This window comes from Trachemys scripta, chromosome 7 (genome assembly GCF_013100865.1).
Source record: "Trachemys scripta elegans isolate TJP31775 chromosome 7, CAS_Tse_1.0, whole genome shotgun sequence".
Taxonomy (NCBI): domain Eukaryota; kingdom Metazoa; phylum Chordata; order Testudines; family Emydidae; genus Trachemys; species Trachemys scripta.
In genome coordinates, this window is record NC_048304.1 from 73,923,617 (window position 1) to 73,951,601 (window position 27,985).

Sequence of the window (27,985 nt, forward strand, 5' to 3'; positions counted from 1 at the left end):
GGTTTGACAAACACCTGTCAGGGATGGTCTAGATAATATGTAGTCCTGCCATTAGTGCAGGGGACTGGACTAGAAGACCTTTCGAGGTCCCTTCCAGTCCTATGAATCTATGATGGACTCCTTTGATACATTTGGCAACATGTACTTTAGCCCAAGGGAAGAAGAACTCTTCTTGTGGAAGAGATTATTCAATCTTGCAGCAGGGCACCTCCTTCACCTCCCCCCCCCCGTGGTGGGGAGCTGGAGCAAACCATCCCCCCATCTGGAGAATTTTTATTCCTCACTCAGGTTTTATTTTTCAGTATTTTACAAGGTGGGCCCAAGGGTAGGCCCAAGGAGTGCTCTTCAGCCAAACCAAAGAAAAATTCATAATACAAAAAGGGAATACCTTTCCCTGCCACCTTTCTGGGCTGTTGCCTTGTTATGCTGGTTTCTGAGAGCCAGTCCTTCCTTAAACAGGCAGTTAGTTTGGTTGCTTCCTCTACAGAGAGGAGAGCAGCCTTCCACCCAGGAGACGTCTTTTCTCCCTGCTGCAGGTTGTCTCACTTTTCTCCTCCCTCTTGCTCACTGGAAGGAGAGTGGGGATGGTTAAAGGTCAAAGGCAGCCATTAATTGGACTCAGGGGTCCCTAGTTGACCTGAGTTCAACTCTTTTCTGTTCATTCTAGGGCTGATATACCTGCCTTCCACTACTCTCTTACAGCCGTCTGCTTCGACTTTGTCACAGTCTGTAATTAAATTTGTTGTAAAAGGGTGAACATAGGGGTTTGAAGACATTGGGGGGGGAAAGGAAGAGAGAATAATTTTCAATAAGTCAGAGATTATAGAAGGCTAAATGGAGGTTAATACTCATACAGGCAATTTTAAGTCCATTTAAAAAACACAGCTCTCCATAAACAGAGGGGCACTGGAACACTTTTTAAACGTCTCAAATTGAGAAAGGTCATGATGTAAGCCAGTTAGAATATAAAGCCATGCATCCGAAGAAGTGGGCTGTAGCCCACGAAAGCTTATGCTCTAATAAATGTGTTAGTCTCTAAGGTGCCACAAGTACTCTTGTTCTTAAAGCCATGCAAGGTACCAGAAGAATTCTCACAAAGCAAATGAAACAGTCAAGAGAGTCAAATTAGTAGTTATTTATTATTTGCATTATAATAGTGTCTAAAAGTCCCATCTGAGATTCAGACCCCATTGTGCTAGGCATTGTAAGCATGCAGGGAGAGACTATACCTGCCCAGAAGAACGTACAGTCAAGAAAGAAACAGCAGATGAGGAAAGAGACACAGAGATGAAACAACTTGCTCAAGATCAGATTAGGTCAGTAGTAGAGCTGAGATCAGCACCCAGGTCTCCAGACTCCCAGCCAAGCACCCTATCCACTAGCCCATCAGTTGACAGTATAGATGAAGTGTTATCTAACTAAAACTTTCCCACTGGAGCAGGCCAAATATTTTGCTTATTCTTGTACTGAAGGAAAAGAAAGTAGCAATAAAGAGTAATGTGCAATGCGGCCAGAAATGAGAGAAGGATGTATATTTTAAATCAAGGGGATCTATGACTCATCTAGACATACAAGAGCAAAGCTGGAGAAGTTTCTATGACCCATTTAAATCACAAGATAAAATGCATGCATTACTGTATGATTTACATTTCATTTTGGGGGGGGACGGGAGACATTTCTTGGGTGCCAACCAAAAATGTGAAACTAAAACCAAAACAAAAATATACCAAAAGTCAACATTACCCTCTGCATCATCCATTTATTCTCATGGTTTGCGGTCTTTCCAAATAGATGTGCTTTTATTTGAGCTCTTATTTCCTCACTTTCCTCTACAATAATAAATCTGGAGGCTTTGGAGGGTTCAATGTTGCAGTTTATTAAATAAATACATTTCAACTTTCACATTTTCAAGGTGGTCACTCTAACCCCTCAAAGCCACAGGCTGTCAGAAAGATACAAATGAGTAATGAAAGCATGAAAAAATTAACTTCTATTGAATTTCATTTTAGTATGCAAGTGTGTCAAGATAAGGGTACAATAAAAATTTCACAAGAGAATACATATCCTGCTGTTATGCCTTTTGTCTAAAAGTGCCCAGATGCATTCCTACAAAATCAGCCCTTTCTAGTCCAGTCCCCGATTAACATAAAAATAACAAAACAAAAAACAAAAAAAACAGAGTGGTTTACATGGAAAATATTGTGCTGAAAGGAACTTTATCATTCTTGGCTCATTTAAAGGTAAGACAACCTTGGTCAGACCCATGGTCCATCAACTCCGGTATCCTGTTTCTGATAATAGCCAGAACCAGATGCTTCAGAGAAAGGTAAAAAACAGAGAACCGCCCCGCCTCTCACAAACAGAGTAGATGATTTAGAATAGGCTGGCCACAAAGAAAGTTTCTTCCTACCCCTTAATTTATAAGTTGGTTTCTATCCTAATGCATGGAGGTTTATAGCCCACTAATATAACTTTCTCATGCGACAAGTTTTAGACCTAGGGCCAAAATCTCCAAATTTGGGTACCTAAACATGGACGTAGATGTTTAAGTTAAAAAATGCCTATTTTGGGGCCCACAATTCAACTTCCTGCTGAGGACAATGAGAGCTGGATCAGGCCTTATTTTGGCAAAAGTAATTTATTTCTTGAAATTCCTCTTGCCTAAATTACCTCAGATTAAAGTGAATTGGACTGTCCGTTTAATAAGAGACAGACACAACATGTTGGGTTTTTTATTAAATGATTTCTTTAATGGTTTTCTCTGCCTCAGATTCCTCATTTGCCCAAACGTGTAAGGGTTTTATTAAGCAGACAAATATAGCAAAGTTACTAAAAACTAAGATTAAGTATTTTAACCAAACATTCAGGTCAGTGGAGAGAGAAGACACCCACAAATCTCATAAAATAGCCTGAGACTCTGATATGGCCTTCCCTCACTATATCTATATCTATGTCTGTAGATCTGTGTGTGTGTGTGTGTGTGTGCGCGCGTGTTACATATATAAAAATGTAATACTGTACAAGGGAGTGTCCTGCCCCTTTTGAGGGTAAGCCTTTAGGACACACTAACTGTAGGGAATTGAGAGTGGAGGGGATGAAAGCTCACACTGCAGTTGCCTGCATTGCACCTGTTCAGTGGCTAAATAAAGCATCTCAGTTCTAGTTTTGGTTTCATTCACTGCCAGCCCCTTGATATGCAGAGGGAAGATATCCCACCATCTCAGTCTGTCAATCAAATTGGAAATATGTATTCAGTACTGTGGGAACAATGATCACTTTTTGCTCTGCCCTATGAATACTCAAGCACAAACAACTACTGCTTCCCCAAAACTATACAAACATTATAACAAATCCTAACATAATGTTCTTCCACAATTTGATGAGGTCATCACAAAGTAGTCCCATGCACTGAACAAGAAAGTGTACTACTGATTCCCAATGCCTTCCCATTTCAGCTATGAAAACAGGGGTGAGAACCAGATCAGAAAGAGTAAGAACAGTACCAAATTTAAAGGTTCTCAAAAGCATGCTTAACTTTTGCTTGATATTTTTATATTTTACTGTGGTTCCCATAACATGGAATGCTTCTTTGTGCAAGCTATATAAAGGAAAATATATTTGACACACTTGATTTATTCATGATCATCTAAGGCCCAATCCAATGTTCATTTAAATCAGTGGGAGTCTCTTCATTGAGGGTTGGATCAGGCCTGGATTGATTAACATGTGAATATGAAAATCACCCTTTTAATATATTTCTAATACAATTTATATATATATTGTATTGTATACACACACACACACACACACTCACTAACTCATTGTTTGTGTAGTGGCTCACCACGCCCCACCCTCTGGTCTTCCTCATGTCCTCACTCTCAAAACTTTTCACCTGATCCTGAAATCAACAGTACTGCACAGCACCAGTACAGCGAGATGAGATGGCCCACCCAGCTCTGCCCAGCCTGAGGAGCAGTGAAGGAGAGGAACCTGACCAGACCAACCAGATGATTTCCCTGACCTGGGAAGTGAGATGTGGTCTAGAGCAACAACTGTCACAGCCGACCTGCCAGACCAAAGCATCTGTCCTTGACTGAAGAGCCTCCCTGTATCCTGAGAATATTAATAAAAGCTGCATTTCCCTCATCTTTACAATCCTCTTTTTTCCCTCCCTTCTGTGTCTGTTTTATCTTAAGCAGGAAAGTGACTATCATTCCCAACACAGAACTGAACTACAGAACTAAACCCTTTCTTACCCACCAAGAAAGACTGTTTGGCTGAAGAGAATTTAATCAATATTCATTGACTCCAAAAAAGGGACTTTGATAGGTTTTGATTAAGTTTGTTTTGGATAATTAACTGTCATTTCAATGCTCTTTACGTTGTTTCGATTTGTGTGTGTGGTGTGTTAGAATCAATAATTTTCTAACTTTTGGCACGAATTTTATAGTGTACACTAAGCAGGGTAAGGTCACTATATACCAAACCCTGAACCTTCTTTAACACTGTTTAACACTGGACAGTGACTGGATTATATTAACCCCTTTAACTCTTGGGGCTCATACATTCCATCTAAATTAACAGAACTGTGCCAGTGGGGGGGGGGAGGAGGGAGAGGGTTCCTTGTCCGCACATGGTGGGGAATAGGGATGTGGGTGAGCATCAGGGCTAGGAGAAGCAGGCAGAGAGGGCAGCATGGAGAAATAGGTTTCTATAGGTGGAAGGCTGAGGGGTGTAGGAAAGGGAGGGGTAAAGCTATGCATGGGGCCAGGAGGAGGAAGCTGGGTGCTGGGGTGGGAAAGGAGGCCAATAGGAGACACCAGAGCTCCACTAATTTAAAAAAAAAAAAAAAAAAAAAAAGCATAAACACAGTAACGTTGAGATCTATCCATGTAGCTAGCTGTCAATAATCAATACACACAATTAAAAAATGAGAAATTCCCACCCAGAAAAACAAGACTTACAAACATAAGCTGTTACATTTGAGTTAAGGATGTTGGATTGTGCATGTCACCAGATACAAAGTAAACATCAGGAAATAAGCACCTGACGCATTGGAATGCCCCTCTTCACTCCATTCGTTAGTTCCCCTTCTCAACCTCAACTAAGACTTCCTTCCCACCACCTACATGTCTTCACTCTAACCCTGAGCTACCAATACACAGCTTTAACTATGGCCATAAATACAATACACTGACAAGGCATACAGAATTAAAATGTAAGTGGTACGCAAAAATTAAATGTTAACTTTAGAACAATCAATCAATGAAAACCGATCACCATTCACATTGTTTCTTTAATGTTTAGTTTTCAGAGTAGCAGCCATGTTAGTCTGTATCCACAAAAAGAACAGCTTAAGACAACAGCCAAGGATCGCTCATGAGAAAGCCGGCGGGTTTTCCCAGGTTGGACTAATTTGAACTTCAGTCCCAGAGTATCTTCTATATTTTCCAAAAAGAATGATGAGTACTTGTGGCACCTTAGAGACTAACAAGTTTATCTGAGCATAAGGCACAAGTACTCCTGTTCTTTTTTTAATGTTTAGGAAAGCATATCTTCTTGATGCCACTATTTTCAGTCTGATATAAAGTCCTCACTTTCTAAATCACACCAGTACAAAAGATAAAGGAATACATACAGTGAAATTTATGGAAGCCACACCAGACCTACATTGTCATCAGAATACACAAAGGATAAACATGCTCATATTCTACCTTCATCTCCCCTGTGAACAGCACATTTAGTTAGGTAAGAGATTTTATCCCAAATAATTCTTTACGCTAGAAGGGATCTGGAGAAATCAGATTAATACTTCCAGAGAAGGCCACTACAGTCAAACACTGACTAAACAATCACCACTCAGAAAGGCTTTTGTAGCAAAGGCAACTGGACAAGGGAGCAGAAAGGTATTTGCCTCTTACAACTTCTAACTGAAGTTCAACAAGAAGCATGTTAAGCTTATTTCTTAGTCCAACCAAGTTCATCCAGCTCTGATTAAAGATCCTCCCTCGGTTTAGCTGTCTTTAAAAAAAAAAAAAAAAAAAAAAAAAAAAAAAATCACCCCCTGCAGAACCACCTGCTCTCTATCATTCTGGAACCAGCTGTGACTAGGCTAGAAGGGAATGCTGACATTCTCAGTTAGAGGACAGCTCCAACTGACCTCCCAGGATGAAGGGAAGGCAGCCCAAATGCACCCTAACACCAAAGCATTCTGGATTTGGCATGATGTGCAAGAATCTGGGGTTACAAGATGTATTTTGGGAGTTCTGGATGCCCTGTCCCAAGCAAGCATTCCAGAGGTGTGAAGTAAATGGAGCATTAGCTCCAGTTCAAAATAGCTTCCTATGTTACAGGATGCTTTAAATATAGAATGTCAGTCCTCAGAGACTTTAGAGGGGTGTACTTATGGCCTGGTCCAGGTACCAGTTATATAGTGCCTTAGTTATTATGTGTCTTCATGCTGCATAGTAATTCTGACTAACACTGGCTGTACATTAATGCGCTATAGGTAGCTCATAATTAATTTATAGCTTTGAGCTGATGATCTTTTAAGAAAAGATGTTTAGGTCAGTATTAACAGCAAGGATGACCAACCAACAGCAGCAGCGAGGGAGCCAAAATAGCTCAGCAACTGACATTTGGACTCTGAGGAAGGCAGACAGGATGACGGAGTTCCAGTATCATGAAAGGCAGAACTCTTCCTAATCCATCAGCTGCCATTGCTACAAATCAATATGTTTGGAATGATTTTGAACAAAGAACAAAACCTATTTATTCACAGTATTCAAGTACAGGCATCCTCTGATGTAGATGCCACCAACCCTGGCTATGTGCGTGGGAGGTGCAGAAGGTAACTCCATCCTTGCCAATGGATTTGCACAGTTATGACAGCAGCACATTTGGCCTGTCAGGTTTTCCTGAAGGGAGAAGAAGGGCAATGAGAAGAAGATCTCATTGCTGCCCTGGAAAAAATGACTGCCTACTACCCCATCACTGTAAACAGGAATAATTTTATATTAAACAATTCAAGATGCCATTTAGAGCTGTTAGTTAATATACTGGTGGATACTTATTTCCATGGTACTCAATTCCAGAGACAAGGATGGAGATTTTTTTTTCAGATATAGAAACTAACACAGATGAAGACCTGACTATTTATGCTGCTGAAAAAACCTCCCAACAGAACACAGAAGTGGTTTTGCCTTTTTCCACAAGACTCAGAATCTATGACAAGGCTAAGAAGATCTCTTCTACGGCCTTAAAACTGGATAATGTTTGAACACTGTTCCCAAAGAATACCTGTCTCTAGCAGTGGACTGAGTTTGGGGACATGCTTAGAGGATATATGACCTTGCTATTATTGTTTTGCAAGAAGTTCTCATTTGATTTGGACCATTACGTTGTGACAGTGACAATGAAGAGTAAAATTTTTTTTGTTTTATCATCTGCTAGCCATGTTTTGACACATTTTGAAGAATATATCACTGTGTTTGAATGACGTAAAGCTCAAGTCAACACAATGTATTTAAATACAGACACCCCCTGGGTTACGCAAACCCGACTTATGCAAATCTGCACTTTCAGAAAAAGTTCTGTAAGCTAGAAATGGTTTTTGGTTGCTTTTTTTTTTTTTTGGCGCGTAATGGTTGGGTATACGTTACCAACTTATGCAAAATTCAAGTTACGCAAGGCGTTCCAGCACAGAACGCTTGCATAAGTCAGGGAGCGTCTGTACAAATACAGTAGTGATTGTTCATGGTATGCCATTCAATCTAGTATTACCATCCGTATATAGGCATTAATTCAGTTTCTTACTAAATGTTTTTTATTGAAGATTACCAAGGTTTTCCACATTAAATTCTAACTGAAGAATTTAAAAGATTGTACTAGATCTAATTCTTAATTCCTAGGGTAACTTTTTTAATTTGCAGACTTTAATTATAATCCAAAAAGGAGAAATTGTCTTTTCACATGCTGTCCTCTCCTTATGTACAAGTCATCCATTTTCAGTTAGCAATATTCCTTTAATTCATATAAAAGATGGCATCTCAAATATTTTGTCACAAATTAAGCTTTTCAGTGCCTCAAGACTTGCAGGAGTCAATTTTCAGCATGTTAGGCTAGATTTTCCCCCACACAATTTCCTCATCGTCTTTCCACATCTTTTAATGGGAGTCAGGGCCGGCTCCAAGCACCAACTTAGCAAGCAGGTGCTTGGGACGGCCAATTCAAAGGGGCCGCACTCCGTCCAGTATCGGGGCGGCATGTTCGGGTCTTCGACGGAAATTCGGCGGCAGGTCCCTCATTCCCTCTCTTCCTCTTTGAGCTGCCGCCGAATTGCCACCGAAGAGGAAGAGAGGGAGGACCCGCCGCCGAACTGCTGCAGAAGAAGCGGCGCAATTGAGCTGCTGCCGAAGTGCCGCCGCTTGGGTTTTTTTTGGTTTGTTTTTTTTTGACGCTTGGGGTGGCAGAAAAGCTGGAGCTGGCCCTGATGGGAATCAAAGGCTGCAACTGAACACTGAGCCTTGGGGACATTACTAGCCTGGTATAGGAAAATGCATGAGAATAAGTTTGTATTTGTGGTGAGAAGCTGTACAACATCCCTGTACAAAATTCCATTTGAGTATAATGATTTAATCCAGTGTTTATTCCTCTCTATTTTATCTGCTTACAATCTCCTACATTGAGATCATAATTACAGCTGGCTGGAAATTTTTCAATGAACCATTTTTCTGCCCCAAAATGCCTATCAGAAGCTGAAACAGTTTGTGAAACAGGGTCAGTTTCAATTAATCTCCCGACACAGCAATTTTTTGGGGGGAGAGGGGGAAAAACCCACAACCAGAAAGTTTCAGTTCGAGTAAAAATAACTGTTGATTAGTTAATAAATTTAGATTTAAACAAGTTTTTTAAAAAGACAAATTGAAATGAAATGTTTTGAAAATAGCAAAAACAAAATATTTTGATGGATCCGAACTGAATTATATTTTTGTTTTGCTGGTTTGTGAAATGTTTTCCAATTTTGGCTTTTCGTCTAGTAATGAAAGTTTTTGGAAAAATTCTCACTGGACAGGAAAACCATTTTCTGCTCAGTTCTAGTCATAATGTTGGATCTGTGATTTCAATGTTTTTCTTGTGATATCAGATGTCACATACAGATTGATGATCCAATAGAAGGCAAGAATAGGGATCAATGAAGAAACAGCCCCACTTGTTCAATACACAAATAGAATAGCTGCATTATGCAGCTGAAACACAAAGGAAAGATTGCTGGCACATAACTGGTATAATTGTGCCAACATGGGCAATGCTATGGAGGTTTTTGTTATATACAGCCACCATTTAGCCCAGGGCCTCAGGTACTGTAACAGGCACTGGTAAGAGCGCCATTTGCTTTGGCCTATATTTTAACAATCCTAAATATGTCTCCTGAAATTAACAACGTGGCCAGACCCAAGAAATTGGGTGTTCAATTAAAAAACAAAACAAAACTATGAGCCAAACAAAGGATGCATGCAAGATATCTATTGTATATTCACAGTGCTACAGCTTTACATACTGCTAGCTTATGGCAACGGGGTGGGGAAGGAGAATCAGTTAGTCAAATACTAGGTTCATTATGCAGTTGAAAAATCACTTACAATTAAAAAGACAAAAGGAGGGAGGAGTGTAGGGAATCTAATGATCTAAGAGGAGGACCATACAACATTGTATGAATAATTATTAGAGAAGGCTAAGGTGGAAAAAGATGCTAGTTATGAGTCCTTGTGTACTGAGAGATCCTAGATCGAGGTGGGCAAACATTTTGACCCAAGTACCACATCTGGGTGGGAAAATTGCATGCAGGGTCATGAATGTAGGGCTCAGGCAGGGGGTTGGGGTGCGGGAGGGAGTGTGGGGTGTGGGAGGGGGTGCAGTGTGCAGGAAGGGGCTCAGGGGCAGGGGGTTGGGGTGCAGGCGGGGTTTGGGGGTCTGGGCTCCGGCCTGGTGCCGCTTACCTGGAGCGGCTCTGGGGTGGCAGTGGCACGCAACAGGGCTAAGACAGGCTCCCTGCCTGCCCTGGCCCCGGCCCTGCGCCGCTTCCAGAAGCGGCTGGGACCATGTCCCTGTGGCCCCTGAGGGAGGGGAGGCAGAGGGCTCTGCGTGCTGCCCTCCCCTGTGGGTACCTCCTCCAAAGCTCCTATTGGCTGCGGTTCCCCGTTCCCAGCCAATGGGAGCTGCGAAGGACACTGCCTGGAGGCAAAGGCAGCGCACGGAGCCTTCTGCCGCCCTCCCCCAGGGACGTGGTGCTGGCCGCTTCCAGCAACGGCGCAGGGCCCATGGTACCATTGAGGTGGCAATCCTGCAGGCCGGATCCAAAACCCTGATGGGCGGGATCCAGCCTGTAGGCTGTAGTTTGCCCACCCTGTCCTAGATGGTACCTTTGTTTCCAGCTGTCCACAATAATGATACATAAACAGAGTAGAAATACATGATTGTGTGGCATAAAGGTTTTTAGTGGTTTGGGATGGCTTTGTTACCCACTAAGTCACCTGTGAGTTTAGCAGGTCATCCCAAAGGGGTGCTGATAAACCCTGTAAACGCCACATTACATGCCATCAATAGCATGAATCAGAAACACATACAGTTGTTATGTAACTAGTCATGCTTTGAGTGTTCTTAAAAAATTGCACTGGGACTGTTTGATATCCCTTATTCCTCCACTAGCTGTTAACTGAGAGTTCAACTGTGGAGGGCTAGGAGAGAGAGAAACCAATTTAAAACTCTATAGAAAAGAACCTAAAATAGCTTTTCTAGCTATGAAAATAGCATTAAAGTCCAATAGCTTGGACCTTCCAGAAACTAAAGCAAGGGCTGTTTGTGTCTAATTGGGGAAAAAAGAGAAATCTCTGCTTACCAGCAGTATAAAGGTCCCATTTCCAACATTGGTAGATAGCTAGATATCAGACCTTTAGCTTCTCTGTGGTCTAGCGCTAGCTATTATCTCTCCTGGGCTGTAGGTTTAGGTATTGCAGAGGATTCCACATTTGGGGGAGAAGCAAGGAATCTTTCCTCTGAAAGTTTGATTTTTAAATATGACAGCACCTTAGAAGGTTAGAAATAATCTTGGCAGAGATGGATCAATGAGTAGAGACCTGGGGAGGTGGTCAGAGATGGTCAAAGGTGTATGATAAATGCATTCTATTAGTTTGTTATACTAATATCAGCTACACATATGGGATGAATACACAGCACACTTACATATGATGTGCTGCTTCATATAGGATTATATAATTTTAAATGAATTTGGTCATTAGTCAGTATAACTTCATAACCTTGGGTTACATGCACAGCTACAACTCAAACACACTTCCGCAAACCTGCCTGCCTACTGCCCAAGTTAAACAGGAAAATCAGGTACACCTGCCAATAAAAAGTCATCCTGATATCTATGCAGTGAGTGGTAGCTAGAATGATCTGTGAGGGAGATGGGAAGAGCCTAGCATACAAAACTTAATGCTCTTAAACTTTGTAAATATTATTTATTACTATTTAAGAAAAGCTTCTTGGGTCTAGCTAGAGTAAGTAAGAGCAGGAGTAGAGGAAATTTTTTGATTGCTTCATCTTTGAAGAGGGAGAAAAGAACAGATTGATAGGCCTTGGTGTGTCATGGAAACAGTACAGGAATTGCTGGAATGGGATTAACATATTCCATACCAAAAAAGGCCATGGTACCCTTACCCTTTCAAAGGCTATATCTCTGCACTAGACCAGGCAGAGATAGAGAATGAAGTCAGTGTACTAAACAGAAAGTCAGATATCTGCTGTCCAAAAGATGGTTTGTTTTTATGCTAAGGCACCATGGCAAATTCATCATTTATGCTATCATTTCCCCTTTAATGCCTCCAGTGAGTTCTGTGCTCCTCTACAGAGTTTCTGTGTTATCAATTTACTCAGGTACATTTTGCCCTTTTGAAGGCAGTTCACATGCAGTAGCACTCAGCTGTCTGGATGATTAAATGACAAATCACTCTGATGGTGGGGAAGGGATGATGCTTCAAAAGATGACCCAAGGCTCCACTGCCTTCAGTAGTGAAGAAAACTAAGGGGGGCTCCCATCATTATCACTAGTACACTATGCAAGGTGAGGAGTCTCCAGGTACAGCAAATTAAACAAAAGCACCAGGGGAATTCTCATATACATTATAGTCCCTCAAAGGGGAAGTGCTGTCACATTAATATCTCCTCATGAAGGATGGTGTATACCTCTGTGTGTGTGGTGGTAAGGGTGGAAGAGGTAGTAAGGAGGGAAGGATGGTAGTCAAAATAAATAAATAATAATAATAAAAAAAACGTTCATGTTCTTCCAATGCCATATAAAATGGTTTACTTAAGCAGTCCCAGACTGTTTTTCTTATTAGCAGCATAAGTATATGAATTGGTGAGGAGGTTCCATTTCTTCAGTTTCCTTCCTCCCACTGTTCACCCATAATGCTCACAATCCTGTCACACCTTCTATTCTCTTCATTTAAAAAACCAAAACCAAAAACCACAGACGTTTTTTGCCATTTTTACCAGCCCCAAAGTTCTGGCTTCTGAGTTGGCGCTGAAGGCAACAGTAAATTCATATATTATATAAATAGTGCCCAGCCAATACAGTGGTGGATGAATTAGAAATACCATACTGTACATTGATCAACCATATGTAACGACACTATATATCACTTGGGGCATCTCTCCACTCAAATTTAAACTGTGGTTTCAATATAAGCCAATTCAGGTGCCTCTTGTTTCTCTCTGGACTGTTGCTGGCATTCTACATTTCACTGGAACATGAAGAGAATCTACCTATTTTTAATATAACATTAATCAACCATGGTATCTAAGTACTGGAATGATGATAGCCTATTAGGTAACATGGCAGACCAGCAGCAAAATGTTTAATTTACACAGCCCCCTTTCTTACACAGGGAAGAATAGAGCATTAAGTGTGTCAATGCAATTGTTGTCTCAGAGCATCTTGCTCCTCCTCACCACCAGTCAATAAAGAGCACACACAAGCTTTAGAAGAAAATGGATCACATCAGCACTAGGATTTTTGCTGGGCTCATCAATTTAGAAAGGACCAGAGTCGCTCACACAATCAGGCCATTGGCAACAGCTTTCAGTGGAGCTGAGCACCTGTAATTCCCATTCATTTAAACAGGAGTGACAGGTACTCAGATCTACTGAAATGTAGAATAGAGCAAAACGCTACCCTAGACATTTGCCTATCCTGCTGCATGGCAAGGTTACCCCTACAGGGTGTGAGGAGCTGTGAGGTGGGGGATGAAAAAAACCCATGAAACTACAAAGACTTCTTTTATTTGCTAATTCCATAGTTCAAGGAGCATGAAGCTGCAGGGTTACCTTAAATCTTCCATGCTGGCTTTCCCCTCCTACCCCAGTACTAACACCACACAGACACTTATTTTTAGATAAAGAACAGGGTATTAGGCACAATGCTCCATTTCACGGGAACACAAAGACATGTCTTCACCTGTCATTCAGCTGATTGACTGGAACTCCTGTGTCTCAAGCTGTTGAAGACTTGGCAGGGATTTGATCACCTGGACCTCCCAGAAGGGAAACAAATGATAGTGCCTCAGAGAGCATTAAAAAACAAACCAGCCATCAGACCATTTATTTTTGGCAAATCTCCTTCATTGCCCACTGTTTAAAATGTAAATGCCAGTCTTAGGAAGGGAAATCATAATAAAAGCTCTTATATACTATTTTTTGTCAGTGAGATCTCCAAGGGTTTTAACAGAGGTTTTTGTTTCTCCCATTTTACAGAAGGGAGATGGTGGCACAAAGAACAAGTAAAGTAACTTGCCCAAGGTCATCCAGCAGCAGAGCTGGGAATACAACTCAGGACTCCTGAGTCTCAATCCAGGGCTCTACCTACTTGCATATGCTGCTTTGGGAAGAGTTGGAGGTTCCGGTCCTATCACATGCTACTATGGGTCAAATTCTGGTATCAGATAAGCATGTGTAATCTCCATTGACAGCACTTGGAGATTCATGGAGCACTGTGTTCCCTGAGAACAGAACTTGGCTCATAATTTTAAAGTAAAGTATTATTCCTGCGATAACATTTTTGTGTGTGCAATCTGACTGAGTTCACAGCTTGCCTCACTTATGACTGCAAATTAATTGCTGACAATGGGGGTCTCTTGATCTGTTTTGGGATATTTATATAAAAACAGGGTTTATTAAGCTATTATCACCAAAAGCTATGGGATACAATGTTCCAATTTAAAAATAACGCAGCTTCCAAACATTCCTATTCCCACCCATCCCCCTCTCTGGGGGGGACAAGAGGGGGGAAAAAGGGCTGTGTACATTTTCATGTACAGAAACATACCATGATCTGCTGTTATTTTATATTGGATACAAAACACAATTCCAGAGTAATATTCCCAAGAATAAATGTTTCACTGGGCAAGATTTCAAACAGCCTCACATCAGATTTGACATTATCAGTGCAAGCAAAAGTCAGCCTGATGAAGGGCTCAAAGGTGTTGAGATCACTGGCAGTTGAGGGTGCTCAGAGAAGCTGAAGCACTTTTTTGGGCTTTGATCCTGCAAAGATTTACACTCATGCTTCAATTATATGCATTCAGCAGTCCCCCTGAAGTCAATGGGACTCTCTCAGTGATCAGGGCCTGAGATTTTAAGTTCTTTAGGGCAACAACTGTCTTTTCATTTCTGTGTATACACAATCAGCAAAATGGGGCCCTTGATCCTTGATTGGTAGCCTCTAGGCACTACAAATAATAACTAGGACCTCACAATAAAGTGCAGTAAAATGTCACAAGTACATCTACACGATATTAGCAAATCTAGCATAAACAGTCTATTATATCCTTACCTTGTGTGGGATAAGGGGAGACTAGCAGTAGCTAGGGTACTAAAATTAGTTTAAAACTGAAAAAGTAAATTTTTATTTTTGTGACAATATTTTTGTATTGCTGACAACAGGGCAGCCTTCTTTAATAACAGTACTGAACAATGATACCTTTGCAGAGAGGATAAAGAAAGGGTTCCTCCTATCAGAGTAGGAGCATATAAATTTAGCAACCTGAAATTAATGCAGACTCAGCCTTGAACAGAGTGTCACACACTATGCATATATACAAGGGAGAGCAAATAAGACAGAACTTTATAGCATAAAGGTTAAAATAGATAGTTTCCCAGGATTTCAAAAGCTTGCTGAAGACTTTGACTCATGACTGGCGCAAAGATAATCAGTTTTGTTTCCAAAAGTCAACATAATAAATTTTGTATTAAAAGCTTCAAATGCTGGAGGATCAGATAAAGTTTAGCTTTCCAAATGAGTGTTGATAGTATGTGGCACCCCAAACAGTTCTTTTATTTGCCATCTACCTGTTTATCTGAGCAGATCAGTTTGTTATTCTTTTAACATTTTGTTAAATAACTAACCTCTCTTGTGTCCACCACAAAAACTGGAACTCCTGCTGCAGCTAATTTTCTGGACTATACATTTCTGCTTCTATATCTAAAACAGTCTGAAATAATACTTAAGACTGACTTCACAAAAATCAAATCGGGAGCAAAATTTCCAGCTGCTGAATTAGAACTGGAAAATAACCGCTTAGTTGCTGATTAGAAAGAAAAATCTTTCCCATCTACACATTCAAAAGCATTCAGTGTTGAGAGGTTTTGTAACACCTCTCCTTTTAGGAAACTAGTAAAATAGGTCAGGTAATAAGTAGAGCATGCCCCTGGATTGCCTTTAAAAATTACTCTTAGAGGAAATAAAGGAGGCAGAAGTGCAACCAATGGACTGATTTATACTCAATAACTGCACTGAGTAATTAATTATTACATCATTCACTGCTTTTCATCAGCAAGTGGAAGGCCCCTGTATAATTTAAGACAATATTTTCAGCACCATTGAGCTTCTGCTTCACTCTGTGTAATTTTAAGCCCATTACAAACCTCAGTAAGTTTTCTCTAAATCTAAGATGATTAAAAAAAAAAAAAAAGCAACAAAAGCCCCAAACCTACCACCATGTTCTTCTCAAAAACAGGGGTTATTGAAATCATCTTTGATGTTCGTCTTATTAGCCAATGTGGCTACACTATTCTGCGCCAAGTAAGAAAAAAAAAAAAAAAAAAAAATAGTCACAGGTCCTAAAGCTTGATGGACTACAGATGAAAAGCCGTGTGTGTGTGTGGGGGGGGGGGGGCGGGGAAGATGTCAAAACAAAAAAGTCCGACAAAACCCATACTATACACATTTATAGGCAGCTACATGCTCGTTTTCTGGAAACTTCATTTGATTTATTATGAACACTTCCTTTTCCTTCCCTCCATCACCAAACCTCATTACAAACAAAGTAGATAAGGCCCCTTGGTCACAACAAAGAAGCAATATTATGGAAAATAAAATTGTTTTATAGCATGACAGAAACATTAATTTAAAAGGAGGTTTTTGCTCTTATTGAGTAAAGATGCAGCTTCATCTTTCTTATACAATCCATCTAAGATATCGCTTCTTGGCATTATCAGCTATGCCTTGAATCAGCAAGTTTAAATGCGCTAAAAGAAAACATTCTATTCTTTTTAGTTCCACTAAAATGCTCTGTTTTTTCAGTCCCTTTTGCCTCTATTTAAGTAGACTGACCAATCTCTTAATTTTGTCCAGGTTAGAGTGTGCATTTAGCAACTCCTTGCTGCTACTTTCCAACCTAAGCAAATGCAAGAAGGCTTTTTGGGTATTAGCACTTACTCTGGATATGGTCAAGGGCATGTTGAAGTCCTTTCCCCCTTGCAGTCGGAAACCCCATGGTCCAGGTCCATTTAGAGTCACGTTGTAAGACATTTTGTAACTCTTTTACGCAGGTCACCAAAAAGGTTCTACAGAAAAGGGGTATGGGGAGGGAAATAAAAGAAAATGTTTTTAAAAATAAACAAAAAAGACATTTACAAATATTGAGAACACAATAATTGCTTCTTTGTTGCCTTGCCTGCTCAGTCCTGCTGAAGTGCCACCTAAGAATAGATAGGAGCTATAATACAGATACTGATATCCCAGCTGAGCTGGGGCCCATAAAAGGCTTGTAACCAAACACTTACTATGCAAGGACTCCATGACTCAGAGATCTAATATAGCCCCCTGGGAGGTTAGCAGATCTTTCTAGGCTCCCCAAGTCCCTCTTCATGTTCAGAACTACTTTATTTTATATTATATATAAATTAAATAAAAACAAAAACCACTACCAACAGCAACCCCAGCACCTAATTTAGGATTCACTAGAAGCCCAAACATTAATAACCTGCTAACAACTGCAAGACTTTTGCTTTCCAAAGCCACTTATAACTGTTGCTCCACAGAACATAAATTCATATTTACTTCATTTTGAGATTTCATGCACTACAATCAAGGTTTTTTGTTTGTTTGTTTTTTGTTTTTTTTAAAATACTGACCCTTTTCTTATATCCCAAAGTATATGAATTGGGAACCATTTGCTCCTTTCTCTGCATTGACCTGGTAAGCTGGAAAATTTGCTGCAGCACTGGAAAAATATCTGCCCCATACACCCACCAATTCATGAAAAGATGTTTGCCCCTTGTTTCTACAGCCTTTACTTCTTCTACAGAAAAATATAGTTTATTCTGTTATCATGCAACAGAAGTGGCTTTTTACTGTTTTTCATAAAATCACCTTGGATTTAGAAAAGATCTCTACAGCTAAAGCATTTTGATCATGTTACTGTCAGGTGACATAAGAATTATCAATTAAGAAAAGAGTAGCTAAAGACAATACACTTGGACACAGCACAGTTTTCTAGTTTATTTTTGGAAGGTTTGATAATTTGTCTCCATTTCTTAGTAAATTGAATGTTTTAAAGAAAAAAAAATCTTTTGCGCTCTAGCAAGTCAGAAAATATTAAGCCAGTATGCAAACATTATTAAATTAAATCTTTCAACCACCATACGGAGTAGGTAACTCTTACCCTTATTTTTCACTGAGGGTACATCTACACTACAGGGGGAAGTCGATTTAAGATACGTCAAATTCAGCTACGCTATTCACGTAGCTGAATTTGCGTATCGCAGCCGACTTACCCCGTTGTGAGGACGGCGGCAAAATCGACTTCTGAGGCTTTTTGTCGGCAGCGCTTACTACCACCTCCGCTGGTGGAGTTAGAGTGCCGATTTGGGGATCGATTGTCGCGTCCCAACGGGACGCGATAAATCGATCCCCGAGAGGTCGATTTCTACCCGCCGATTCAGGCGGGTAGTATAGACCAGACCTGAGGGACATTGACATCTAGGAAAGTTAAGTGAGTTACCCATGGTAACAGAGTGGGTTATTGGCAGAGCTGGGAATAGAACACAGAATTTGAGTCCCTGTGCCAAGTTCTAACAACTAGTTAAACGTTTCCTTACATCAAGCTATCTACTTTAGCAAACTTCTTCCTACCTATGGCTTCTAACAGCACAATAACATTGCAAACAAGCATCACAAATTGGTATGGACAACAGGACATGTTGTATGGCAGAATGTTTAGGATTTTAAACAAATATCCTATCTAGTGGAATTGCCTCTTGGGCATATGGAGAAGATAACCTCTTCTACTTGCCCAGAACAACCAACCCACAATGCCCATGTAATTAAAATCAACACAGCACCAAAAAGGACATGGCATCAAGGGGAAGATGAGATTTATAAGAGACTCACAGTTTGTTCCTGCCTATTCATTTCTATGGCTAGACTCCAAGGGTATGTCTGCACTGCACATGAAACCCAAGTTCTGACTCAGGTTTGAGCTCACACTCCACTTCCATTCACACACAAATCAGTCTAACTTGGGTCGGCCAGAACAAGTCCTAGGACCTGCTGGGGGAAGTAGATCCCACTGTGACTTGGGTCCAAGCACTGTCATTTTGCAGTGGGAATGCAGGTCAAGCAGCAGACCAGAGTCAGGTTTGCGTAATCCAGTATGGACACATTAGCACAGCTGTGAGACCTGAGTCCAGCAACTGTAAATTCAGGTTTACAATGCAGTGCAGACACTTCAGCACAGGCTTGGAGACACTGTCTCCAAGCCAAGTCCCACAGACTCGGGCTTACTGTGCAGTGTAGACATGCCCAAAGTCTCTGTAAAATGTGAAACCAGCGTATTTAAGCACCACCTCACTGCAGGCCTCACTTGTTCGTGCTAAAATAATTCATTTGTTAACACCATCAGTTATGAATGGAAGGTCATAAGTTTAAACACCTACTCTCTCACTTGGGCTAATTACTTAGTGTTGACAATTCAGTGTAATACTGTATAGGGGACCATGATGTTAGATGAGGGCAGTCTTCCCGCTGAGAAACTACAGAACCCATGCAGCTACAGGTGCTGTCTTTCAAGTGAAACATAAAAATTGAGAACTTAATTAGTCCAGGTCATTGAAGAAGAGAGATCCCATAGCACTTTCTACAGGAGTAAGGTTGTTATTTCCAAAATTCTGTCTGCATTCCAACTTGAGTAATTGCGTTCTGCTTATCTATATTCCCCTTTAATTTCAAATGAGCACAATATGTTCATTTGCTGCACCTCCTAAGAAGCTACATAGTTCCTTCTTGTCATCCCAGATTGATGAATGAAGTAATCCCTATTTGTGTGTTGGTGAAATACAAGAACGTAGCTGTCCTCAGATAAATAAGAGACAACCAAAGGCACATAATAAGTGGAAATCAATTAAAAGTGTTGATGGGAGGTCAGTCTGTAAGTGGCATTATTGCTACAACATAAATCCTAAATGCAGTAGAGAGGTTAGAAAAAGCAAACCACCACCACTGTCCTATTTAGTATTTCTTGGGTAAAGATTTAAAGCCAGAAGGAAATAAAGAAAAGTATTCATGTTCAGGCTTATTTTGGCAGTTTGCCAAAAGAGCAATTTGTATAACAGGGGTTAATCATGTACTCGTAAGGAGTTGGCTTAAATCATACTTCTATATATCCTACCAAAGGTCCAAATGCTGCCCTGAGTTACCACTGATAAGATAATACTACAATAATAGAATTTACTCCAACCCAAATGCAAGGTAGATACCTCCAAAACATGCTGCAAAGGGCCCAAAATATATTGCTGTGTGTAATATATGATCATAAGAGCTGCATAATGGGTCAGACCAAGGTCCATCTTGGCCAGTATCTGGTCTCCAACAGTGGTCTGTACCAGAGTTTCAGGTAGGTGTACAGAATAGGGCAATTATGGAGTAATCCAACCCTGTTTTCCGCTCCAGGCTTTATATTATTTTTGTACCATATATAGACCTGGTACAAAAATAACTGACTGGTCAGTTGACCAAATATTGTCAAATAATGGAAAAAATGGTCAAATATTTTAAACCTCTAATTTATTAGAATAGTGACAAAAAGAGTGAGACTTTACGGTCTTCTCCTCCTTCCCCTCCTATGAATTTGTGACAAGTTTCAAAGCATGTAGCGGAAGAGCTTCAAAGAAAGATCAGTTGCTGTGTGTTTCATGTAACGTGGAGAGGTATGAAGCAGATAACATACTAGGTCTCTTCCATCTCTAGATGTTACAAATCTACTTGTGTGAACAAGGTCTAAGCAATGTCAATGTAGCACTAGGCCAGGTACACAGTAACTTAATGGCTCACTACTACGGTTCTTCAACATTTTCCTTCTGTGGATCACTATATGAGAGAGATCCTCTCATAGAATCATAGAATATTAGGGTTGGAAGGGACCTCAGGAGGTCATCTAGTCCAACCCGCTGCTCAAAGCGGGACCAATCCCCAACTAAATCATCCCAGCCAGGGCTTTGTCAAGCCTGATCTTAAAAGCCTCTAAGGAAGGAGATTCCACCACCTCCCTAAGCAACCCATTCCAGTGCTTCACCACCCTCCTAGTGAAAAAGTCCTCTCCCCCCCCAATGTCCAACCTCAACCTCCCCCACTGCAACTTGAAACCATTACTCCTTATCAATATCAAAAGATCATTGCTACCAGAAGTGGTGTTTGAACCCACACAGACACACGTCCATTGGATTTTAAGTCCAACACCTTAACCACTCGGCCATTCTGGTAAGTGCATTGACCACTGAGAGTCACTGACTCACTACAATAGATACTGCTGTGGAAAAGGAATTAAAATAATTAAATCAGTGTTACAGTTTATGAAACAGAACTCTGAGGACAGCTATAAAGTGTGTACTATTTAATCAGATAAAGGAAAGCAAATGATGTTTACAAAAATGTCTTAAAAAGCAGTAAATAGGAAAATATCTGCGTAAAATCCCTGAATGGCTAGCTCTGTTCAGTTTACTGTCTTATTTCTCAAAGACGCCACTTATTCAGACACTGTTAAACTGAGGTCACTTGTGCCTATTTCTTTGCTGGTTCTCCATATCCACGTTAAAGTTCGAGATAGCTTGGCATTTTCAGGGAGAATATAAGGAACACCTCTTCTATCCTGGACAACATTCCCTTTCAATACAACAGGATTTAATGCCCAAGGCAGCGTGAACTAGGTTTCCATGTTTGCCCACACAATCACTGTACCAATAGCAGCATTGGAGAAAAGGGATTATAGAATGCTAATTTCCCTGCTCCCCCTTTACTGTGTCCCTTTCCCTCCCCACTAACTCTGCCTCACCTACCCCTCTTTCTTGTTCCCTTCTCCTTGCCACTCCTCCATTTAAGCCTTGTGCCACATAGTGAGCTGCTATAGCAGCCAGAGCTCTTCATGCTATAGTCCTATCGCCAGGTTTGCTGTGAAGTCCTGCAGTACAGATGGTGCTTGTTTTGTGCATATTCTTGCATCTGGAGCAGAGGACTGGTGGTGTGACAGCCAGTTATATGCAGTCCTGAGTGTCACTCCAAATGAAATAAATTCCACCGCCCTCCGTGCTGATCATATGGTGTCTGATTTTCAAACACCCAGTGACTGCTGGAGTCATTGGGAAATGCAGGTGCTCAACACATCAGTGGGGCAGGGGGGAAGGAGGGGGAAAAAAATCAGGCCCATAAGCCCATAGGGAGAATCTGGGGCAAAGAGAGACAACTAGGTTGCTGCATTGTGTATAATCCCAGCAGCAAGTAATTACCACTAGTATGTAACTGTAATAGGGTCCTCAGTGGGCTGTGAGGCCTAGTGGTTAGCATCCACTCAATGGCGCAATGATACGGGAGCCCAGGCCCACCACTCCACCAGGCTCTTACCCAAGGTCCTAAGAAGGTCAGCAACATTTGACCTCCAGGGGGCGAGGGAGGTCAACCTCTGAGTTACCCTCCCTGAGTCACTTCCTACCACTACTTCCCTCCACTTCTGGTCCCAGATACGGCAAAAGACAAATGAAAAGGTAACCAAACCATCAACTCAACCAGGCTCATTGCACAGTCCTGGCACTTCAGGGGGGCATCTCTAGCCCCTTTTGGCAACAGCCTTCAGGATAGGTCTGTACTCCTCTGCAGCCTTCAGAGCTTGGTTGCTCCCTTTTCAACCCTGTCTCCAATTGGAGCATGCTCTGCAGGGTTGGAGGGGCGGTGCTAGCTGGGCCCAGTACTGTCCTTTAACCCCTTCAATCCTAGTGTGGATTTTTTATACCCCATCACATTAACTCAGAATTTAGTGGAGTAAAGCACTTTAGAAAACCTGATGATGTAATAAACTATTCTACATAACATCCTTGTTCTTGTCAAAAACTTCTGATGACTTTTAATTACAGCCTGTTTTAGTTTCTTAATATTCCTTTATATCGCTATAAGAGCATCTCTCTCAAAGTCTTTTATTTTGCCTAAGAAGGTGGCATTTACGATCTTTAATAGTGACCTCCTCCCCCACATTCTTCATCTTAGACTTCCCTTAAAACAAGAGACGTATGTAGATAGTAACTACGTTTAAGCAGACGAGAAGGTCACAGACTTAACTAACAACATTTAAAAAAAAATATCAGGGAACAGAATGAAATGTTCTCTTCCAATATCAAAATGAAGGACTATCTAGAGTTCAGCAAATCCCACCAGTGCTGCCCAGCCGTTGATTGATAGAAACAGCTGTAAATTCATGTCACAGAGGAGATGCAGCTGTAAAGGTAACAATGATACTCTAACATGGACACTAATGTATCTCGCGTGCAAGGGGGAGAATGCCTACCTCGAAGTAATGGCTCACAATAGAACCAGGTGATGGTTTGACAACTAATGGCAGATTCATTAGAGTAGTGGAAACAATTCGTAAATGCCAGGATACTACATTGTTGTACTATAAAGAAGGAGCTTGAGGAAAGTTATGACTGAATGCTTGGAAGTACATTATTATCAACTGAATGGAAAGACAAAAACCTAGCATCAATGCAGAGTTAAGATTGAGGAAATAAGCACTAATCAAGTCACAGAAATTCCAAATGATAAGGTTTCTATGACTACATTAACTTGGTCACATTGCTCATCCTGTATATTTTATATGCAGTAGTGAATTAGTTCCCTGAACATTACTCTGATAACAAAATTGTAACATCTATAACAGTGGTTTTCAAACTGCGGGTCGCGACCCAGTACTGAGTCACGGAATGTAAGGCACTGGGTCACAATGGCTCTAGTCAGCACCGCCAACCAAGCCATTAAAAGTCCCGTCAGCAACGCTGCCTGGCTAAGGCAGGCCCCTTTTCCGACACCGCGCTGCGCCATGGAAGCAGCCAGCAGCAGGTCCGGCTCCTAGGCGGGGGGGCACAGGGCTCCGTGCACTGCTCCCTCCCTGAGCACCGGCTCTGCACTCCCATTGGCCAGTTCCTGGCAAATAGGAGCTGGGGGGGGCAGTGACTGTGGGCGAGAGCAGCGTGTTTGCCTCCAACTAGGAGCCGGACCTGCTGCTGGCCACTTCCAGGATGCAGCACTGTCTGCGGTGCCAGGACAGGCAGGAAGCCTGCCTTAGCAGCCCTGCCACATCACTGACCAGGAGCCACCCAAGGTAAGCCCACGGCCCAACTCTGCCTCCCAATCCCCTGCCCCAGCCCTGAGTCCCCCCCAAACCCCGAGCCCCATCCTGCACCCCAAACCTCTCATCCCTGGCTCCACCCCAGAGCCTGCACTCCCAGCCTAGAGCCCTGACCTCTTCCTGCACCCCAATCCCCAACCCAGCCCAGAGTCCCTCCCACACCCCAAGCCCCAGTTCCGTTGGGTTGCGGGCATCAACAATTTTCTTCAAGTGGGTCGCCAGAAAAAAGTTTGAAAACCACTGATCTATAAGATTAAGACTCTCCAAGAGATTTACATCAGAGGTAGGTTGGTTGACACTTGACTTAGGCTCTGATCCTGCAATGAGCTCTGTGCATATGCAGAAGATAGTGTACATGGAGCAGTTTGAAAGATCATGGCCTCCTTGAGCTTTCATGTGGTCTGCTTAAGATAATGTATCAATTGGGCTTCAGAGAAGCTACTGTTTCTAGTTTGATAACAATCCCCTTGGTAAACTGAATGTCTTCAAATTAAGCCTTCAATATCTCTTTGTCTCAGTATTATTTGTCAAATGAGGACAATAATATTTAATACATCCAATCATTAAAGCAAGTGATTAGGTTAGTTGTGCTCACCCATACATCTTTTGGGGGAATCAATCCAGTATACTAATAGTCCTGTTTTAAGTATGATGTTCTGTTACAGTAATCCCAGATATTCCAAATCTTTGGTTTAATGAAAGGTTAGTTAAGTTTCCCACGGCCGCAGTTAGTGCAGATCAGATCCTGTAGGAGTGATATTTCAGGCTATAGTACTTGCCAAGCTCCTAAGTGGAGCTCAGGAACCTCAATGGAGCTTAGCATTAGGCCTATGGAGTTTAGACACCCTTAAAGTCCCCTGAACCTCTATAAAGCTGAGGTTTGCCGATATAATGCTAGATAATCAAATGTGTAAGATTAACGTGTTTATAACTGGGGCCTCAATATTAAGGGAAGTGAAAACGGTCCAGATAAAATAACTGACTCAAACTTAGTCAAAAGAATAATGAGAAAATTCTGAACCTCCTTGGAGATCTAGGAGTTTTAAAAATAAATAAACACTTCATGAGAAGTGTCAGACTGACAGTCCTGGGGTCCCTTACTTATCTAGAGAATGTGTACCACATGGGCAGCAGTCATGTGAGTCTACCCCTATGGCCCCACCAATATGCCTTGTTCCTCACCCAGATGACCCACTACTATGGGTGAGAGTGGGTAATTAAGTCACTCGACTTCTGTATTGAGAATTCCATCAAGCTTACCAATTTGAGCCAGCTGTGATGTGATCTGCAATCTACTAGTAGACCCAGGACACAAAGCTTACTTCATATTCAAACATACCTCGGATGGCTCTTAGTTTTAATTTCTATGCCTCTGGATGCTTCCTCCTTTTGGGAGACTCTGGAAATGGAAATGCTACATGAAGAGCTAACTACCTGGCCTTCTGTCCAAAACCAGGAAGCAGTAAAATCTTCACATAAGAGTACTCTACCAAATGCTACAGTACTAAGGGCTTGTCTACATTATCCGCTGGATCGACGGGCAGTGATCGATCCAGCGGGGAGGGTCGATTTATCGCATCTAGTCTAGTGTAGACGCAATAGATTGACCACTAAGCACTCTCCCATCGACTCCGGTACCCCACCGGAGCGAGAGATGCAGGCAGAATCGACGGGGGAGCGTCAGCCGTCGACTTACCGCAGTGAAGACACTGCTGTAAGTAGATCTACGTATGTTGACTTCAGCTACGTTATTCATGTAGCTGAAGTTGCATAACTTAGATCAATCCCCCTCCCAAACCCCCAGTGTAGACCAGGCCTAAGAAAGTATTGTCTCTTTTGTAAAATGTTTTACTAGGATTTACTCTAAACACTCTAATAAAATGAGAATATGGGACCAAATCCTGAGTTTGAGCACCGTCTACTCCCATGGTTTTCAAAATAAATGGAGTCAAGGGCACCTGAGCCATAACAAGATTGGTCTTATATCTAGGAAGAGTATAATCCGTACATTCATTTGCAATCTTTCATAATGTATTCCACTATGATTTGGTGATACGAGGCCTGTAAGCTATTTCACCTTCAGAGGCAGATAAACTGAATGAATTTTATTTTGATGGTCAGATCCCAAAATGATCAATTCAGACCAACATGCAAACAACTTGCCCACCAGCTTTTACATGCCCAACAACAAAGCCTGTTTGTTTTTTGGTAATGTCTACCAATAAAGAAAACTGTTAATGTCTACGGATATTTTATAAAAATACATGGTAACCCACTTTACACACAGCTAATTTACAAATTATATATGCTACTTGTGCATATGGCAATGTCCTTCCATTGGCTAGGGTGTACCATACCCAATCTCTGGGCAGAACTGGAGTTTTCACCTTATGTTTTTCTATGCTGTTCCAATTCCAGAGGTTTTTTTTTTTTTTTGCAGAAGAAGGAAAGCAGTTAGAAACTGTAAGGTTTTCCTCATAATAAAGTCCAGCCACAGTTGCTTAAATGGTCAGCAGTTTGGGATTGTTAAATTCAGCCATGTTAGTGTTATGACATTGTAATGCATTTCTACTTGATGCGAGCATAAATCCTTGATTAATTGGAGCTACAAGCTTTGTTAGATCTAATGCCTCAAATAACATGAAAAGAGCAGATGTGTATCAGAGAAATTACGTAAGCATAATCAGCATGTATATTTATTTTCTTCCATCCTTTAGCATTAGAAAAAGGTTTGAAATAGTGCTATCAGTTTGGATCATAGGTTCGCAGTATGTACATCCAGCTTTAATTCACATACCTATAGCTATATCATTTAACCTATGAATATCATGCAATATAGAAGTTACACCAGGTCTTCACAGAGGGATGTATAGAAAGTATGCTGCTGCTGGAGATGCTTTAAAACAAATTGACTTTTAAACTAACATTGGCACCCCAAAAAAAGTGAGAAAAAAATTGCAGATTTTTGTTAATACAATTAAAATTTATGTGCATCAGTTTATTGCTTTCATGAATAAAATCTCAAGATGGGTCATATTAACAAACCATAGACTATATTTTGCTAGTTAGCTGTAGAATATAGGTTTAAAAACATTTTTTTGAGACTAGTTCAGAAGCAATTTTTGGCTCCAAATTTTAAAAATAAGATAGTTTGGCAAATACAAATGGATTATTCCAAGTGTATCACAAACACATCCCCTTGCATACAACTAATTAGAAAAATTAAATGATAAATGTAGAATGAGGCTTAAAAGTAGTTTTTGGTTTGTTGGGGGGAGGGAGTGAGGGAGGGAGAGAGGAATGATGTGCTGGCTGCTAACAGCCTCTGCTGAATACTGGGTGACCTGTGTGCTTTGGAGGGGGGGAAGGAGGGAGGGACAAACCTAACAGCTGATCCTATGTGATTAGTGAACAAATGGTCTGAAGTAAATCCCAGATAGCACATCAGACTGATTAAATACCCCAACAGGCATACGCATGAAATGCAAACAACATGACAGCAGCCTCAGTAAATAAAATTAGCATGCTCCATTCTGAGAGGAAAAGGAAGAAAACTATCAGCAAGAGATAGAAACAACATGCAGTAAGTGCAAAGTAGTAGGGAAAAGCCCTTGGTTATTAGGAATAGAATTAGTGTAGCTAGACAGTTGGCAATGCTTAGATAGAGACGTGCTGGTCACTTCTACCTGGGAGTAGCTCTGTAGATGTCCTCTGGTACTCTTGTGGCTCTCCTGTTGCTCCAGCTGCAGATTTATCTGATCCCTGCATCCCCAGTGACGTAGTCCACTCAGGCCAAAGGGGCGGGGGGGGGGGAGCTTGCTTAAGGTGGATCTCTTAAAGCTACAGTGCCACATTTCTTTTAAAATGTTTTTAGAGTCTGTTTGCTTTAAACTTGGTTAGTTTTTACCTTTTGGCCACATACTGGCCAACATTCAGAATCTAAAGTTTGGGGTGAGGGAACTGGAACACATATTTTC

The 27,985-nt window shown here is 41.2% G+C and overlaps 1 protein-coding gene and 1 non-coding gene across 26 annotated transcripts in view; both read right to left on the reverse strand.

Moving 5' to 3' along the window:
• The window catches only part of LDB3 (LIM domain binding 3), a 214,824-nt gene extending 187,053 nt beyond the window's left edge, over window positions 1-27,771 (reverse strand). For 23 of the 25 annotated variants that reach the window (XM_034777357.1, XM_034777369.1, XM_034777380.1 and 20 more), the window contains exons 1-2: window positions 27,695-27,771; window positions 16,778-16,905 (exon numbers count right to left, since the gene is read on the reverse strand). In XM_034777357.1, the coding sequence (XP_034633248.1) occupies window positions 16,778-16,870 (93 nt within the window). In that variant the 5' untranslated portion in view covers window positions 16,871-16,905; window positions 27,695-27,771. Of the gene's footprint in view, window positions 1-16,053; window positions 16,108-16,777; window positions 16,906-17,015; window positions 17,098-27,694 lie in introns of those variants that run through there. The other 2 variants (XM_034777356.1, XM_034777360.1) reach the window with 2 other exon arrangements.
• Window positions 21,017-21,099, reverse strand: TRNAL-UAA. The gene has a single exon. It is a non-coding gene; the product is annotated as a tRNA-Leu (tRNA).
• Window positions 27,772-27,985: the final 214 nt, after the last annotated feature.